Below are 17,774 nucleotides of genomic sequence, written 5' to 3'. Positions count from 1 at the left end.
GAATGTCCAGGAAGGTAGGACACCATCATAGCGCCAGTGTTGACACATTACTTCCCCAACTAATCACAAAGGTGGCGGTTGGCCTTTTGTCACTGAGGACATGGTGCCACCTAGAGGTAGAACTTAACATTTTGTGTCTTTGCTTTTTTTTTTTTTAAAAAAAAAAAGACTTGAATGAGTAAATCTGTGTTAAAAGGCCCAAAACATACAAATAACGTGAGAAGTAAGTAAATATGAAGCAGCATTAAGAAATCTTTTATTTAGTCCTTGCAATAGCAATCAAGTCTATTTTTTTTTAAACACAAACAAAATTATTTTAAACACATATTTTTTTTGTAAAAAGGTTTAATTACAGGCAAACATCCAATGAAACTCAAATACACAGATGATGGAATGTGGATGTCTAAAATAAAAAAAAGTTCAAACAAACATAAACACATTGTGAGCTTGAGAAACTGCACAAATCTAAATAAATGACTTTACACCAGACACATTATTGCATAGAGTACCAAAAAGACTTTTCCTGAAAGAGTGTTTCACAATGAAGAATATATGAAAGTAATGATGCACATCCAAAAGATGGTGCGCTGACAAAAATATTTGCGCTGCAATTTCTTACAGCTCAAAATAAAGCTGCTGAAGCACAAATTGCAGCAGCAGGAAGCGGTGAAAGCGAGTGAATTGATAAAATTGTTGCCATTTATTTGCCTCCTAACGCACTGTGGCATACACAGAGTTAAGTAAGCTTGTAATCACAGTCAGTTGCGTACTTCACACAGCTATAAGAACAGTCACATCTGTGTATAAGGAGAAAAGGTTGGATTGTATTTTAACTTGAGGTAAAATGGACGTCAGCTGTGTTCAATCACTGACCTTGAACACTTTGCTCTGATTAGGTGAGAGTTCCCGCTGCCACCTGAAGCTGGAGGCAGTTACTTCTTGCCACGATAATGGGCTCCGACCACCATGTAACTGTCAGGTGAGATGTTCAAGTTGGGTGGCTTTGGTTTGTCCTTACAGAGCCTGACCTCAGATTTACCTGCCAGCACTGCTCCTCCTCCTCCTTCTCCTCCTCTGCAGGGGTCATGTTTCTTCAGGTAACTCATAAAGGTCTCCCATCCTCCACCAACTCGTACCATCACGTGACGCTCATTCAGCATCTGCAAAGGTGACGTGGGAGGGAATACTGGGTAATAAACTTTCCATATATTTTCTGGCTGATGCATTTCCAGGATGTTTTTGAACTCTCAAATACATGTTAAGCAGTGCTTCACACACAGACACACACACACACACACACACACACACACACATAATCACATACACGTGTGTGTGTGTAGCACTGGCTATGAAAGGCAAATGATGTCTTGGAAAGCTTTGTCAAAATCTCATTAAGCCAAATGAAACAGCTCCTCGTGGAACCAGCTGAGCACACACACACACACACACACACACACACACACAGTGACGCACAATGGCGCACCCACACAGATCTGAAGCACAAGCTACCTAGCAGAACTATTTTAAATGATAATAATTCCAGCGTTACCAGTCTGTCTGTTAACAGTAGTTACAGTGAGGTCAGTCGTGTCTGAATCAACAAATCGTACACAGACAGCCATCCTTACAGCTGAAAACCAACTGCTGCCATGGCAACTAATGCCACAATATAGAGCCTTGGAGAAAAAAAAGCAATGGAAGGAGAAATTGAGATGAGTTCGGCTCAGTCCCTCAACTCCCAGCAGACATTAACATTCCCAAGAGGCCCTGCAAAGCCATCCGTTCTTCTGTCAGCGCCAGCAACCCCCCCCCACCCACCTCCTGCCTTATCAGCAATAAAGCCTTCATTACAGGGCCATTAAGAATGCGATAATACAAGCAGATCCCTTCGCTTTATGTATGGAAGTGTGTGTGTGTCACGTGTATGGGATGAAAAAAAAATCAATGGTACAAGCACAGACACACGCACACACGCAGGCGGGAGACACGGGCAGCTTTAGAGGAAACTCCAGACGTGGTGCGTCTCAGCTGTTATCCTGCAGATTAAACTGTTGAGGTTGACAGGGGTCAAGTCTGACATCCTGAATAAACCACTCTCCTGTCACACTCCCAGGAAATATCAGTGTGACTGGTGCTCATTCTCAAAACGTCAGTCACAATACAAAAAAAAAAAAAAAAAACTGTCTAAACACAGTTGTTTTTTTCCTTGTTTTCATTTACTGTCATTGGCAAACCTCGTGTTTCGGTCCAGATTCTTAACAATGGACTGTCTAAGCTTAAACGTATTAAATAAAGTAAAAGATAAACTTAGATTTGTTATTTGATGTAGACTATAAATAGCTTCTGCAGTCTACTATTTTCTGGGTGTAATTTTTCAAACATGGACCAATGTTGTCAAATAAAAGACCAACTTAATCATCTAAAAAGAAAATACAAAAAATGAAACAAGTCAGCATCTTTCTGAAGGAGATGATCTACCAAAGCCCTCTTTGTTATTTCAGGCTCCTTTATTTCTGTCTCTGTAACCCCCGCCCTCCTCCCCCTCCCTGCTATGTCTGCAGCCCATAAACTAACGTCTGGATTCCCTTGTGTCCTCCATCGATTCCCTCTCTCCCCCTCTCCTCCTGAAAGATGCATTAGGGTACTCAGGGAAAAGGAGTCCTCTATACACATGCCAGTAGGAGGCAGGCTTTAGCCACAAGCGCTGATTTTGATGCTGTGAGCGTGCTCAGTTCTTAAATTTGACAGCAAACACACAAATTGATGAGCCATACCGGTTCTAATGCCATTAATCTGTTTCGCCTGTTGTACTCGGTTTTCCCTTTACTAGAGATCTCACATCAGTGAGACCTCCTTATTAAATACAGGGTGTATGTCTAGGTGCAGACAGTATAATAGAAACCCTATAAGACAGCACATTGATTAGACCATTGCAGATTCTGAATGGCACTAAAAGGTCAAATTGAGATATCTTGCTAAAAATAACTCCTCATTCGCCAGAAGATAAAGCTTAGTGACTTTAGTTATCCCCAAATCCACTACAGTAAAGATGTTCATCAGATTGGACACATGTTCATGATTTGGAGGACAGTTGTGGTGATGAAGATTTGCATAATCTTAAATTTACCTCTACAAAGCTAACGTCGCTCACATAAGCCTCAGCTACATTGTAATGTTTACTAAATCTGAGCTTACTAACAGGTAAAACGATGACAACAAAGGCAGTAGATTTGGTCTGAGTACAGGTTTCATAAATATTTCACACATTCCTTGTTCATCATTTCTTCACGTTCCACTGTTATGTCAAAGGTCGGCTATAGAACAAAGATCACACGGCTTCTGTTGAGTCAACGTCTTTCTCGAGAGCACTTAAGAAAGGAAGATGATGAAGTGTTTCTATGAAAACGATTTTAATCAGCTATATGTGATCATGAAAAAAAAAGAGTGCTTTTTAGGTTCATCACTATATTAGCATGATGTGTCTTAATATTGTGAGGGGCTTTAAATCTCTTTTCCTTCCATCAGCACAGCCAGACGGGGTCTCTGCTACAAAGCTGAACGAGAGCCTAATTGGGCAGAGAGAAGAAAGAGAAGCCTTCCTCTTTTTTAACACCAAAGAATAGCAAAGCACTCCAGGGCCAGCGTGATTGAATAGAGTCCAAAGGGAATAGAGAGCGAAGGGGAGAGAGAGGCGGGGTAGAAAGTTTACACGTGAGGAGGGGCGGTCATGCTCAGCCGCTCATTAACAAGCTGTCTGATTAAACCCATCGCTAATGACTTTGTCTTTGTAATCAATAGTATCTGCTCTTTAAAAAGGTCTGTACACACTGAAGGGGACACTCCCCTAGGAGCGGCACGGGGGTTATCACGGTATATGGAAATTGAGGTTTATGGTGTGTTTCCCCACTCACGTGTAGACAGCGGTGGGTTTCAAGGTAATGGATGGCTTACTGATCACTCTGTTCAAACAGCTCATGTTTGTCTGCTTTTCAGCAACCGGGAAAAAATGAAGCAGTGCAATTTATCTACAAACTAATAATTAGGGATGAAGACGTGATGCAGGTTCAAGGACAGACGTTATATCTGAAAGACTGCATAAAGAATGTGAGCACACAAGGCAGTTTTGATAGCACAGAAAAGCTTTAATCTTGCTTATGCGTATGCATTTAGCCAGCCCATGATTTGGCTATCATGCATCTGTACTTCCTCAGGTTTCTAAGAAGTGGTGTTCCAACATATGTTATATCTGTTATGATATGGCAGATATGATTCTCTAAATAGGAAGTAAGAAATGTGCAATCTGACACTAATGTCATAATGTAGCTGTTGCAACAGAACTTATGCATCTAATAAATTTCATCTCCTGAACAAACACTGTGATCCAACCTGTGAGAAACCTTATCAAGATTTCACCTTTTAGATTCCCAGTGATTATTTTTATGTTAAAATGATATATCGTGTACTCAAAACATACAGCAAGCATCAAGGTCACATTATTAGTTTTTATAGATGGAGGGATGTATAAAAGACACTGAAGTACATCTTTGTATTCAAAACCGTACCCACATACATGCACTCCCGAGTGGGCTGCCATTTAAAATGCACACCAGGGTCATATCTTTGCAGAATCACCCTGAAAGAAACATGTTTATTTTTCTTCCAGGTTTGAACTCTTCACTGAAGGTCTATGTACTGAATACAATCATTGTGAGCCCATTCGTATCCTGACCACTGGTTGCCAAGCAACCCTGCCTCCCCATCCTTGAGCCTTCAAAACACATGCATACAGATGGAGGATGTTTCAGGGAGGCTGAAAGACATCAGGGTCTCCATCCCAAGTGATGCAAATCAGTCCCTCTGACACATTGCACTTGTTGCTGACTCAACTCTTGATTAAACATTCACACCTCATATGTGATTATGTGTTATCGGTGACAAATGCTCACATTAGGTGTGGTTTATTATTTGTCTTTTGGTATCACAAAGCCTCCTGTCCTATTAGTGAAAATACTTTAATATTTTATTTTAAAAAAACAAGTTAAAAGCATTGTCATCAAACTAATGCAATGTAAACCAAACTTCTATTAAAAATATATATTTACATACTACTTATTTGTTTATTATGTTTTTATACCCTTACCAGCCACTTCATTAGGTCCAGCTATTCACCTGCTCACTAATACATATCAGCCAATCAAATGGCAGAAACTCAGTGTATTTAGGAATGTAGACTTGGTCAAGACAGCCTACTGAGTTCACACTGAGCAGCAGAATGAGATAGAAAGGTGATTTAAGTGATTTTGAAGGTGGTGTTGTTGTTGGTGCTAGACTGGGTGCTCTGGGTGTTTCAGGAACTGTTGATTTACTAGAATGTTCCCACACAGTCTTTACAGAGAAGACAAAATATTCAGAGACCAGCAGTTCTCTGGGTGAAAGTCAGAGAAGTCTTGTTAATGTTAGAGGTCAGAGGAGAATGACCCGACTTTGACCTGAAAGGAATGCAGCAGTAACTCAAACAGTCACTTGTTACAACCAAGGTATGTGGAAGAGCATCTCTGAACAAGCAACACAATGAACCTTGAAGCAGATGAGGCACAGAAGTGGAAAACTACATAGGGTACCACGGCACTGCTATGTGGTCAGCCAAGAACAGGAAATTGCAGCTATAATTTGCACAAGGTCACCAAAAACCACTGTCCTCAAATGGCCTCCATAGCCACTGGATCTCAATCCATTGAGATGTCGTGGAACAGGAGATTCATATCATGGATCTGATAAATGTGCAGCAACTGCATGAAGCTATCATGTCAATTTGGACCACACTTTTTGAGGAATGTTTCCAGCACCTTGTTAAATCTGTATCATGAATAATTAATATAACTGTGGAGGCTAAAGGGGGTCCAACTCAGTACTGCCAAAGTGTACAGACAAAGGGTCAGAGAGTGTATTTACTGCTTCTATTATGTTGGCAAAATTATCTAAAGAGTTGTATGGAGGATCTCAAAGTTACTGCATGAATGTATCAAAATACAAGTAATTTTTAGGAGAAAGGGATAACGGAAACATACTTACTCGTATATAAAGAACTTTGTCCCCAACACGGTAACAGCCCTTTGGTTGTTTCTCAACCAGGAAAGTGATGGGACAACTGCAGGGTGGATTTTCAGTAATGTTTCTTACCTGTTACAGATTCCACAGAGAAAACAAACTCAAAACGAGTGTATTTTAAACAGTGTACCACTGAGATTCATTTCACTGGAAACAAAATACGCACAAAGTCATCCAAAATGCTGTTGCAGGAGCTCCTCCTGATGGTTGACTTGTTTGATGAGCGAGGAGTCAAGGCTGCAGGTGGGGAGTTAGTGGGAGGTGTAGCTGTCGGACGGCGGGCGTTTATTGCGGTAAGGCAGACTTTGGTGGTGGATTCCAGGGTTTGGCCGGGTGAAGGCGCTGACAGCGGAGTTGAGGCAGATGTGTTAGTGGTGCAGGATGAAGGGAACAAAGGTGTTTGTGTCGAGACTGTGGCTGTATAAGGAGTACAGGATGAGAGTGAGGACTGAGGAGGGGATGAAAACATAGTTACTGGGTTTGTTGTGGCTGATGGAAGATCAGAGGCAAGCGAAGCAGCGAGGGGTTCAGATGGACTGGTTGCCCTTGGAGTGAGGGGAGCGGGTGCAGGGAGAGGGGGAGAAGGGGCAGGTGGTAGGGATGGCTGGGATGGTGAATACAATGAGAGAGGAGGAAAAATGAAAAGAGGGGATGATGGAGATAAGCTCTCTGCCTCCTCCCTCTGCATCTCGCTCTCCAACTTAACCAACCCCGGTGGCTCCACGCCGTACCTGAAAGTGAAATTTAACAAAAAAATTTGCATTTGCACAAACAAATCAACACAGGAGAGAGAACATAGTGGTTTTCACATCAAGGTGCTTAAACCCTTGGAGATACTTCAGCAGTTATCACTTAGTTTTTTTTAAAGTGAGCACCTAATGCAGCTAGAAATGAAAACTTAAGAGGTGAAAAGAAATGAATAAGGAGTTGCTATAGCAGTGAAAATCAAAGGATAAACAGAAAATGAGATGACAAGAAAATTAAATATAGAAAAGAAAACTAAATACCAAAGTAAAATGATAGATTTTGTGAAAACTGGTTCTCCAGTTTACAATAAAACAGGAAAACATGCAGCTATTGGCAGTAGAATGAAAACAATGATATAAAAATAATATATTTCATTTAAGTGTAATGCAATCACGGTTTTATTTTTGGAGCTGCTCTGTGGATGGACAGTTGGTTATTCCTAGTTACCTGGCTGCAATCCGTCCCAGCTCCATCAGACACAGGCACACCTCCCGAGGCTGCTTGTGGAGGACTTCAGGCAGCACATGCGTGACGTACAGACAAAGAGGATACAGGGGTACGAATAAAAAAAAGGTCACTTATCTGAAAGGAAAGATCTTTCCAGAGATAAGCTTCTGTTTTTGTAAAAAAAAAAGAAAGAAAAAAAAGCGGGGCCAGCAGCCTGAACATAGAGGATATGTTTCAGGAGGTATTCTGTCTCTATTGTGCATCTCTCTCTTTGAACCAGGAATTCCTCAGGGCCCTGGATGTGCTGCTGAGGGCATGAAGGCATGAAGTCATCAACAAGTAAGCCACTTCAGTCCATTATGGTTTATTTAAAAATGGCTCTACACTCAGTTTGTGTCAGAAAATTATTATTAATTTGTTATTGGTCAAGATGACAAACGTTTGAGTCCAAGAACATCACATTATCCACAGCATTCACTTATGGCAAAAAAAAAAAAGTTATACAATCAGCAAACAGCTGCGTTTCTATTGACTCATCTGTTTTGACAAAAGAAAGAAGTTTATATCATCCCCCCTTTGTGTCACTGATGAAGTAAACTTAAGTCTGTCAAACTGTGGTAACTGTATTTTCCCACTTCCCTCAATTAATCAAGTGAAGTGGGTAACTTTGCCTGCAGGGGAGACTCATTGTTGCTGGTGAGGATTAGCCTGTACATTATCAGTCCTACGCATCTGCCACCTTGCAGAGACATGCCCATCTAAGATGTGCAAAATGTTCGTTCTTAGACTTACTTACTGCATTTAACTTGATTAAAACTGGTACTTCAATTGGACTTGACTGGAGTGAGATGTGAGATATGTATACTTCACTTTTTCTGAGTCACAAACATTTTATCACCGACTCACTGGACTGTTAATGTGTAATTTGAAACAATTGGTAGTAGTTTTGCAACTGTTACTATAGTATTGTGCAAATGTTTATAGTCACCTTTCATGGGAAAACATACATGGCAACACAGTATATAAGGCAAAAAAAGGAGTTGGACTTGTTTGAAAGTCAATATTTGGTATGACCACTTCAATACAGCCTGAACTCTCTCAAGCAAGCTTTCTTGTAATTTCTTTAGGTAGTCTTCATGAATAGTTCTCCTGGCTTCTTGAAGGAAATTCAAAGCTCTTCTTTGGATGATAGAAGCCTTTTGTTCAGTTCTCTGTCAAGATGATCAAATGCTGCTTCAATAATGTTGACGTCTGGGCTCTGAGGAGGCCAGTCTGTGGCTGACAGTGTTCCACTGTGTGCACCTCTATTGAGGTATGCTTTTACTGCACTGGCAGTGTGTTTTGGATCACTATCATTCTGAAAAATGAAGCCATTGCCAGTCAGACACCTTTTCAGTGCATAGTGGATGGATGATTTGACTTTTTTGTGGTTATAATTCTATCAATTTTGACAAGATCTCTGACACGGCTGGCTAAAATGAAGCCTCAAAGTATCACTGGGCCTCCATCGTGCCTCAGTGTCGTAACTCTCTCTCAAATGCTAAATATTTCAAATTTGGATTCGTTACTCCGTAGGACCTGTTACACTTGATTTTCAGTCCAGTTCTTGTGTAATTTGGCATGCATCAGCCTTTTCCTTCTGTTTCCCTTTCTTAAGAATGACTTCAGTGAACAGTAGATGGAACTAAAGGTCCAGATGTATCTCTTAGGTCCTGCGTCAGGTCAAGGTCAGGACATGACTTTCAGATACTGTTCATCTGCTGTACAGTTTTGTTTTTTTAGGCCTACCGCTTCTTCTTTTGTTCTCCAATTGTCCAGTTTCTTTAAGAACACACTGCACACCATGTTGAGATATAACATGTTCATGTTAATCAGTAATGTGCTGTAAGTGCTGTGAGGCATGATTCACTTGAGCCTTGTATTGTTAAAAGAAACAAAGGTCTGAATTTCTCTGCTCCATTAGGTAAAATTCAATCTCCGGTCCTAACTCACCCAAATCCTCAGACTCAAAAAGGTAAGCCTCATCAACACCAATCTTTCGACACCAGTAGAGGAAGTTGGCCGTGTTGTCCCTGGCGAAAAATGATCCAGAAGTTGCATCAGCTCGCCAGTGGATCACTCTTCTTGTGAAGACCTGTGATTGATTGTTTTTAACAAGCACATTCACAGAGAAGCAGTGGAAACATAAGCTCTCATTTCTAAGAAGCATACTGACTGGCTTTATCTCAGATCAGTGTTTCAGGGTACACAATGGATCCTGTCCAATGATCAACAATAGAAAAGCCTTCTTTAGTGAGTTTGAGCATAAACACACTGAGTGGAAGAGACAACTTCCTCTCCACTTGCATTATGCCAGCATTTCGTGTACAAGGAGGGCATATCAGGGATAAGATCTTTACAAAACAAGACTGTAGTAAGGAGAGGCTTACTGAAAGAAAACATGAATAGACATAACAGACATAGACAAGCACTGAATGAAATGCCAGACATCATCACTGCCAACGTGACCTGACCTAGTTTCTACCTGAACTCTGGCTGTTCATAAGTTAGATTTCATTTGTTTTGTTTTTATTTTGTTGTTATTAAAATGACTCACATTACGTGTTTTTGCATTAGTCTTATCTTCTTTTTCGTTTGGTGTGCAAATAATTGTGCACATTACTTTGTGTTGTCACATCACCTTGCCATTGTTGTTGTGTATCATCTTGTCCTGCAGCAGCTGAGCCAGCTCACAGAGCAGAACGCCATTATCCAAACTCTCCATCAGATTATCTGCTGTGAGGTCCACTCCTGGGCAGAATTCACACATGACACACAGAAATTTCACAACTGTAACTCAGGATTGTTTGCTTTTAGCATTTTGCTTTACTCAAAAAAAAGATCTTAGAAGTCGATCAAATATGTTCCTCTATTGGTTTTTCCAAGACGATCTTATCCATTTGTTTTCATAAGAAGGATTCTTTAACAATGAGATACACTCAGAATAGTCCAATATGAAATCAGTAATTCTGGATTATACTGTAGCTGAGTGAAAATGTACATGGGTGAACCAATGTTTGAAATAATAATGACATGATTACATCTGTTTTTTTCTGTATTGACCTTCGAATTCTAATTTCCTTTAAATGCCAAAGATTATTTATGAGTTTGATAAAATATATAAAAACAACCAAAAACACCCCGTCAGCGTTTACACATTACAATTATGACTTTGTGACTTTGAAATGAGAATAATAATTTAATACAATTTATATATATTCTAAACATTTACGTAATATAATCTCCATCTCTACTGCAACACTTAATATGAGGATGTGCAGTCTGTTTAAAACTGTACTTGATTCCAAACATAATGACTGATATATTCACACTTTGTAAATAGTGTTAATAATATCTTTTAATACTTGGCAACACCGAGATCTAGTAACACCTTGCTATCATGATTGACTCCAACCGTAGTCAACCGTTTCTTGTTGTCAGCATAAAAGGATTTGTTTGACAGCACTTATTGGATTGACTCAGAGCAATGGGAAAGTCCAAGAAACTCAGCGAAGAGCTAAAAAGATTATGGATTTACACATAATAGGAAGGTCTCTTGGAGACATTTCTAAACTATTGCATTTCAATGCATTTAAGTACAATTTATTCAGATGTGTCACCACTCTGCCAAAACTGTCACTTTCAGATAAAAGGAAATTAGTTTGGATGTTCAGGAACACCAAGTTTCAACCCTGCAATGAACTGGGAACTGCTGGAACACCAGAATTATTTTCAACAGTGAAGCAAGTTTTACATTGAAATGGACTAAGAGAACAAAGACCAAGAAAGAAATATCTGCTCAGAACTGAAGCCTTCAAGCTTGTCTGACATTTGGATAAGCCAAATACCTTCTGGAACACTGTACCAGCTGTCAAGGACTGGAGGATGACTTCCAAATTCTTCAACTTCACCTCAAATCAATAGACCTCAGTCTTATTGAAAATTTGTGTAAATGGTAAATGGCCTGCATTTGTATAGCGCTTTTCTAGTCCTTAAGGACCCCAAAGCGCTTTACACTACATTCAGTCATTCACCCATTCACACACACATTCACACACTGGTGATGGCAAGCTACATTGTAGCCACAGCTGCCCTGGGGCGCACTGACAGAGGCGAGGCTGCCGGACACAGGCGCCACCGGGCCCTCTGACCATCACCAGTAGGCAAACATGGGGTTAGTATCTTGCCCAAGGATATTTGGCATGCAGCCAGGAGGCAGCCTGTGATCGAACCACCGACCTTCTGATTAGTGGCTGACCTGCTCTGCCACCTGAGCTACAGCCACCCATTTGCAATATCGACCAAATATCAAATATTGAACCAGAATTAAGCCAGAAGCTTGTTGATGGCTGATTGAGGTGCAACTTGCATTTAACATTTTTTGGGGGTGTGACTGTGTGGATTAGAAAAAAAATCCAAACTAAATTCAGGATTTTGTAGCCATGTTTTGTTTTAAAAATATAGTATTATAGCTAGACGGAGTCCCAGCAAAATCTAAAGGTTCTCTATGGATCATCCAGTTGATTACTGCAATGCAACACTGCAATATTTTTTTGCAATGCTTTTTATTACAGTTAGTTAAGAATTCTGCTGCAAGAAACAGGGAATACGAGCATATTACTCTAATCCTCAGCTACTTGTTTTGGCTTCCAATCAAATACAGAATAAAAAGTATTGGTTATTGTTTAGAAATTGTTAAATAGCTTGGGGCCTAAATATATAACTGAGATGTTTAATGGATAAAAACCTAGTAGGCCTCTAAGGTCTGCAAGATCTGATCATCATTGGCTAAAAACAGTATTATTCAATACAGTTTATTACAAAATAAAAAGTTGTCTCACCCATCATGGTGTTGAGCCAGAAGGCCAGGTCTTCTTTCATGGGCAGAAGGCTAGCGTCATGGCGGTAGGGGAGCCACTGGTGGTACTCCTGGGGACAGGCCAGGCCTGGTCCAGAGTGTCTGTACCTTAGTGAGAGACAGCCATTCATCCCCAATCCAGTCAACTGCCTCGGGGTGATGGGACTGCCAAGAGTGGCTTTCGTTGCTCCAACTTCACTGTCCATGTTTCAGCACCAAATGATCTTTGATGGATCCCACTAGTCCAGAGAAACTGGATTTAAAAAGAAGACCATTTAAGACCGCACATGACTCTGGTCCTCCAATTTTTATTCATTTATTGCATCTCAATAGTAAACAATTTCAAGCACACCTGCTCTTCATCAGTAATGTGTAGAATAGTGTTGTCTCAAATTAGGGTATGACATTCACACAGCTGACCTCCTAACTTCCTCTGCTCCCTTTACGGATCACCAGATGAGTTCCATCTCACTCCTCTTCTGTCACACCAACCCTCTGCATGTCCTCTTTCACTACATCAATGAATCTTATTCTTTCTCTTTCCCTCCTGTCATATTCACCATCCTCTGTCCTATATATACACTATCCCTCCTCTAACTGCGGGCCTTAATTATATCTGTTACCCATGAAGAAAGTTAAAATAGATCAGACATATTAAAACTATGAATAGCAGTTAAAATAACTCATATACCTATATATGCTAAATGTTGTAAAGGTGCATCTACATCTAATTAGATTATAATACATCTAAAGCCAAATACATAATTTAAAATATAATGGTTTTTCAAGGGTAATATTAGGTCCTTTAAAGTGAATGTACAAAAACAACAAAACATGTTGAAACCTTCTCCAAAAGCTGCGGCACTGGTTTTCATGTGCAAACTCTGTTTTCACAACCAAACAATCCACACAATCATTAATCAAAGGGATTAAACTGACTGACTGCAGGCAGCTTGTGTTTAATAAGATGTACAGCCATAGCCCCGAGCCAGTCTCCTGGTGCTGCTGCATGGCTCATTTGTCCTGTTCCCAGAGCAGTCACGATCGTAAAGCTCAGCACCATGCAAAGGCTTGCTCTCGCTAATCAGCTAGAATTAAGATGACAACATGTACAGTGGGTCAGTGGGTGTGCTGACTGATATATAGTAGAGATATGATTACTTTGAGCCAGTTGACTGACTTTAATGTTTCACTATAAAGTAATAAGGCAAGAAAACATTCTGGATGGTGGGGGTGTTTTTCTAAGCTACCGGTGAGATGTAAAATAAGATCTGAGCAGTCCAGCATAGGCAAAAAAATCAATTAATTTTAAGGTTTGTCAAATGCCAAAACACTTCACGGAGGGTGGAAATATTACAGTTGGAATAAGGATATGCTTCTTGTAGTTCTTTGACCCAATGCAGAACCTGATATATTGCCATTAATTAAAAGCAGAGACGAGTTTAATCTTTTTTACTACACATTCCTGCAGCAACCTCAGCTGCACCGGGAAACAAGCCTCATTGATGCTTATGTGTGGGTTCTCTGAGCATAGTCTACAAGTCACGACACAGCAGCAACAAAATTAAGCCAACGCCGAAATACCAAAAACTGCTGCTCATGTGGTGGCCATCTGAGGCTAACAGTAGGCCTGTATATTAAAGGTAGACAGTTTTACAGGATTAAAAGCCTGACAGAAAAAATAGTTTTGCTCCCGGTGGCTCTTCATAACCAGTGTAGGGCGGGTGATTTTTTAAAAAGACTTTTACAACTCAACTCAAACCAGTCACACAGGAGCCAAATGAGAGATTGGTTCCCATTGTTCCCTTACAAATATGCCTGCTGTGTGTTGCAGCCCATTCAAGAAGTTTGTACTCGTGCTTATGATGACTGAAGCTAGGATTTTATTATTCAACTATTTGCCAATATTAGACAAATGTGTATTTCTGTGTGTTGCACCTAAATGGTTTGAGCTTGATGACAAAGATTGCTGGCATTTTAAGAATTTACCAAACCATCCGCTTGTTCACACATTTATGCTTCAGTACCATTGAAGCTTCAAAATGCAGAGTTCAAAACCAGTAAACTAGTAGGTAGGTAACGTCACATTGGCCATGTCAATCTTTTATATACAGTATGTGATCCTGAGACCCTCATAAATGCTGTGGTAGCCATCTAACAAGGGAAACCGGTGTGTTGCTTAGACAACTTGTTAGATTTTTAATAATAATAATAATAATAATAATAATAATAATAATAATACGGGGCGATCGTGGCTCAATCGGAAGGTTGCCGGTTCGAGCCCCAGCTCGGACAGTCTCGGTCATTGTATCCTTGGGCAAGACACTTCACCTACCGCCTACTGGTGATGGCCAGAAGGGCCGATGGCGCGATATGGCAGCCTCGCTTCTGTCAGTCTGCCCCAGGGCAGCTGTGGCTACGACTGTAGCTTGCCTCCACCAGTGTGTGAATGTGAGAGTGAATGGGTGGATGACTGGACGTGTAAAAGTGCTTTGGGGTCCCTAGGCGGGACTAGTAAAAGCGCTATACAAATACAGGCCATTTACCATTTAATAATAATAATAATAATAATAATTTACTCTTGTTTCACACCAGACAAAAACAAGATGATATTGGCATCCTTTGAGCTGTGCTTCTAACATAACTGATAAAAATCTTGTCTCTGGGAAAACCCACTCCCAATATTTATTGCCTTTAGTAGAATAGTGAAGTAATTGCACACCTGAAGATAGATGTCAGGGACCCAGATCGGCAGGATCGCAGCTGGCTTTTTGATACCACCTGTGTTTTATCTATCAAAGTACATGTAGCTCCTCGTTGCAGATAAGCACTACAAGTTCAGGTGTAGTTTGCAGTAAAGCTGACTTCTCTTGGCAGCAAGCTCCTTTGTAGCATGTTCACAAAAGATGTCAGGCAAAGCTGCACTGAAGTCTGGCCTTGGGTTGTGTGAGATGAATGTGGGAAACTTGTAAAAATACCACTCTGACTAGACACAGTGCAAAATATCATTTTTAAACATTTCATGCAGATGTGGGACGGAGGCAAACTATATGTGGAGGGCACAGACTGCCTAGTCTGATGCTGGATTACAGATTGACAGACGGGAGCCTCTGTCTCTAAGAAAACATCCAGGTGCAATATTCACACCTCTGCTACAGGAGAGCTCTGCTGGGAAGGGAAGGCAGAGGTCAACCACTGGCCCAGCTCTTAGACACTAGCAGCCTTTATATTCCTGCAGAGCTGCGTGTAAAGGCTGTAAGACACACACACCAGTGCCAAATAAACAAACACACAGGTCCGTGCATGCAGCTCTGATTTACACCTTGTTTACTTTGCCCAAACTTTATTGCTTCCAAAGAGAGATGTGCTTCACTGTTATCTCACACCCTTTAATGTGTTTTCAAAATAAAAGCCTAAATCTTCACTTCTAAACGAGCTATTAGAGGAAAACTAGTAAAGTTACACACCTGACTACCTGAATTATTACAGACCTGAGCCAAAGCATTCATTTAAATGTGTCTTAGTAAGACAAGATGTTATTTATGAATGGGATTCTTGCAACCCTCGGCTCAGCTCTGCTATTAAATGAAATCAAAGCCTGGCAGCATCTGGTAAACAACTACATTCCTTTCCTACATGGCAGGCACAGCTTTGGTGTTTACTTTGGGGTTAAAACAAGTAGAAATAATCTCTTCAGCTTCCAACAAAATCTGATGCTTTCTGTGTGGCAACTATTTGAAATTACTATCCATAAAATATTGGACGGCAGTAGCGCTGCTGGCAGCATCTTACTCCATCAGTTTTGAGTCCGTCTCATTTGACTTGTTGGAAAGTAGAAGAGGTAATGTAAAACTACTGAATGAAGAAGAGGCTTCAGCTCTCACTCCACGACCTACCCTACGGTGCTTCTAGACTAAATAAACTCCATGTCAACACAGGATGAGAAGGTCTATCGCCTGCTGCACCTCTTTATGCTCCTTCGATAAAACGTGCTCTTGCTCCAGTAAAACCCGATCAAATCAAATTCTGGCGCCAAGATATACATTTTTCAATCTTCCACTGGTTCAAACAATGAGCTCCTCAGAACAGTCTGTTCGGTTAGTAACTTCTGTGAGTGCTTATGTGAAAATAAGTTTACAAAGCTGACATTTAAAGACACGTTTTCTTCTGACAGAAAAAAGGTAAGTTATGGTTAAATACATGTAGTGGTAGGTGTTGTAAAATACACAAGCAACTCTGAAATTGTAAATTTTGATACATTTTCTATTTCTTGAAATAAATTGTTATGACCACAGCTATGATAATAATAATAAAAATAATAATTCCACATAAATATAAAATATACTTACACAACGCTCACAGTAACTGTAGGATTCTTCCACAGATGTCTCTTATTCACAGTCTTCTTCTTACGTGTTTTTCCTCTGGTACACACATCACTCACGACCAGATGTTCAGCGCCCTCAGGTCCACCACATGTGAGTACACTAAAGTATGTAAAGGGGGCCGTCACTTTTAAACGCCTGCAAGTTTGTGGTGTCAGCTTACAACCGCTGAAGACAGGTTAGACCATGGGAGAAAAGAAGGAAATACATAGCTGTTGTTCCCTCGTTTTTGTCTGGGATTTTTTTCCCCCTCCATGTTTAAATAAATATATTTAAACAGGATATCTTAATTAAATTACATTTTTCTCTTTCTCCTGTTGTTAACAGAGAGTAAACTTGGTTCCCATAGCAACACATTTACAATTACAGTCGAATAGCTACTGAATATTAAAAATGTTTAAAACAAAGATCCTTTAAAAAAATCTGTTTCCATTTTTTTAATATAACAAAAACCTTTTAAAAAATGACACTATGGGTAAGGAATCATGAAGTTGCCATCTACATTTAGATGGTTCTTTCAGTGCCTCAGAGTTTGGAGTTCTGTTTTCTCTATTAGTTTTAATTATGTGTGCTTGCAGATATGGATGCTTAAAACAATCAGTGAAATTAAAGAATTTTTAAAAATGTCTTGAGTGGAGATTACAGACTGCTCTGTAGTTTGAGGACAGTATTACGTTTGCTTATGACTGGTCTGATGCAAGTTAGCTAAATGGTTAGCTGTTCTAGTTTTAGGCACCCTTACAGTATAAAATATGGATGTATCTTCCAGGTATGTTAAATGTGGAGCCATGTGAGGAAGTGACTTGAATCTGTGGTGTTTTTAATGTCCCCTGTGTTTGCAAAAAGGCTTCCATAAGTCCATGGATAAGTCTTCTCATCTCAGAAAATACTTTCCTGCTGACTTTATGGACTCAGCCACTCATTTTCAGTCATATTCACAACAAAAATGTGTAATTTTGTAAATTTTGGTCATACTGTGTTTCAGAAAAGGATCATGTGTGTTCATTGGTTAACTAATTAAAGATTAATTAATTAAATTATTTATTCTTATTAGGCATCCAAACACAACTAGCAGCAATGGAGCAACCAGGGAACATAAAATCTCAATGATATTTAGCTACTAATAAGATAAAAATATCTTAGTAGTTTCATGGAGGTGATACCAAGGGGCGTAAAGAATACCTCTGACT

At 40.0% G+C, this 17,774-nt stretch overlaps 1 protein-coding gene across 1 annotated transcript; it reads right to left on the bottom strand.

The window, feature by feature from the left end:
* Window positions 1-671: 671 nt before the first annotated feature.
* Window positions 672-16,672, bottom strand: gas2b (growth arrest-specific 2b). Its single transcript, XM_035905915.2, has 8 exons — window positions 16,549-16,672; window positions 12,183-12,452; window positions 9,983-10,092; window positions 9,295-9,436; window positions 7,303-7,366; window positions 6,275-6,839; window positions 6,073-6,180; window positions 672-1,160 (listed from the first exon to the last, which is right to left on the bottom strand). The coding sequence occupies exons 2-8, from the start codon at window positions 12,403-12,405 to the stop codon at window positions 933-935; spliced, it is 1,440 nt and encodes a 479-aa protein (XP_035761808.1). The 5' UTR covers window positions 12,406-12,452; window positions 16,549-16,672; the 3' UTR covers window positions 672-932.
* Between the last annotated feature and the right edge of the window lie 1,102 nt (window positions 16,673-17,774).

Source organism: Neolamprologus brichardi, chromosome 1 (assembly GCF_056152115.1).
Source record: "Neolamprologus brichardi isolate AB-2024 chromosome 1, ASM5615211v1, whole genome shotgun sequence".
Classification (NCBI taxonomy): domain Eukaryota; kingdom Metazoa; phylum Chordata; class Actinopteri; order Cichliformes; family Cichlidae; genus Neolamprologus; species Neolamprologus brichardi.
Note: the sequence above shows the minus strand (reverse complement) of the source record. Positions and strands in the feature narration are given on the sequence as shown.

Bases quoted from the DNA above. Each gene is read 5' to 3' on its own strand.
- gas2b (XM_035905915.2), bottom strand. From the start codon at position 12,405: ATGGACAGTGAAGTTGGAGCAACGAAAGCCACTCTTGGCAGTCCCATC. The intron at 6,181-6,274 runs GTGCGTATTTTG...AATCTGTAACAG, and splicing joins ACAGCATTTTGGATGACTTT to GTAAGAAACATTACTGAAAA. The intron at 1,161-6,072 runs GTAAGTATGTTT...TCACCTTTGCAG, and splicing joins ACAAAGTTCTTTATATACGA to ATGCTGAATGAGCGTCACGT.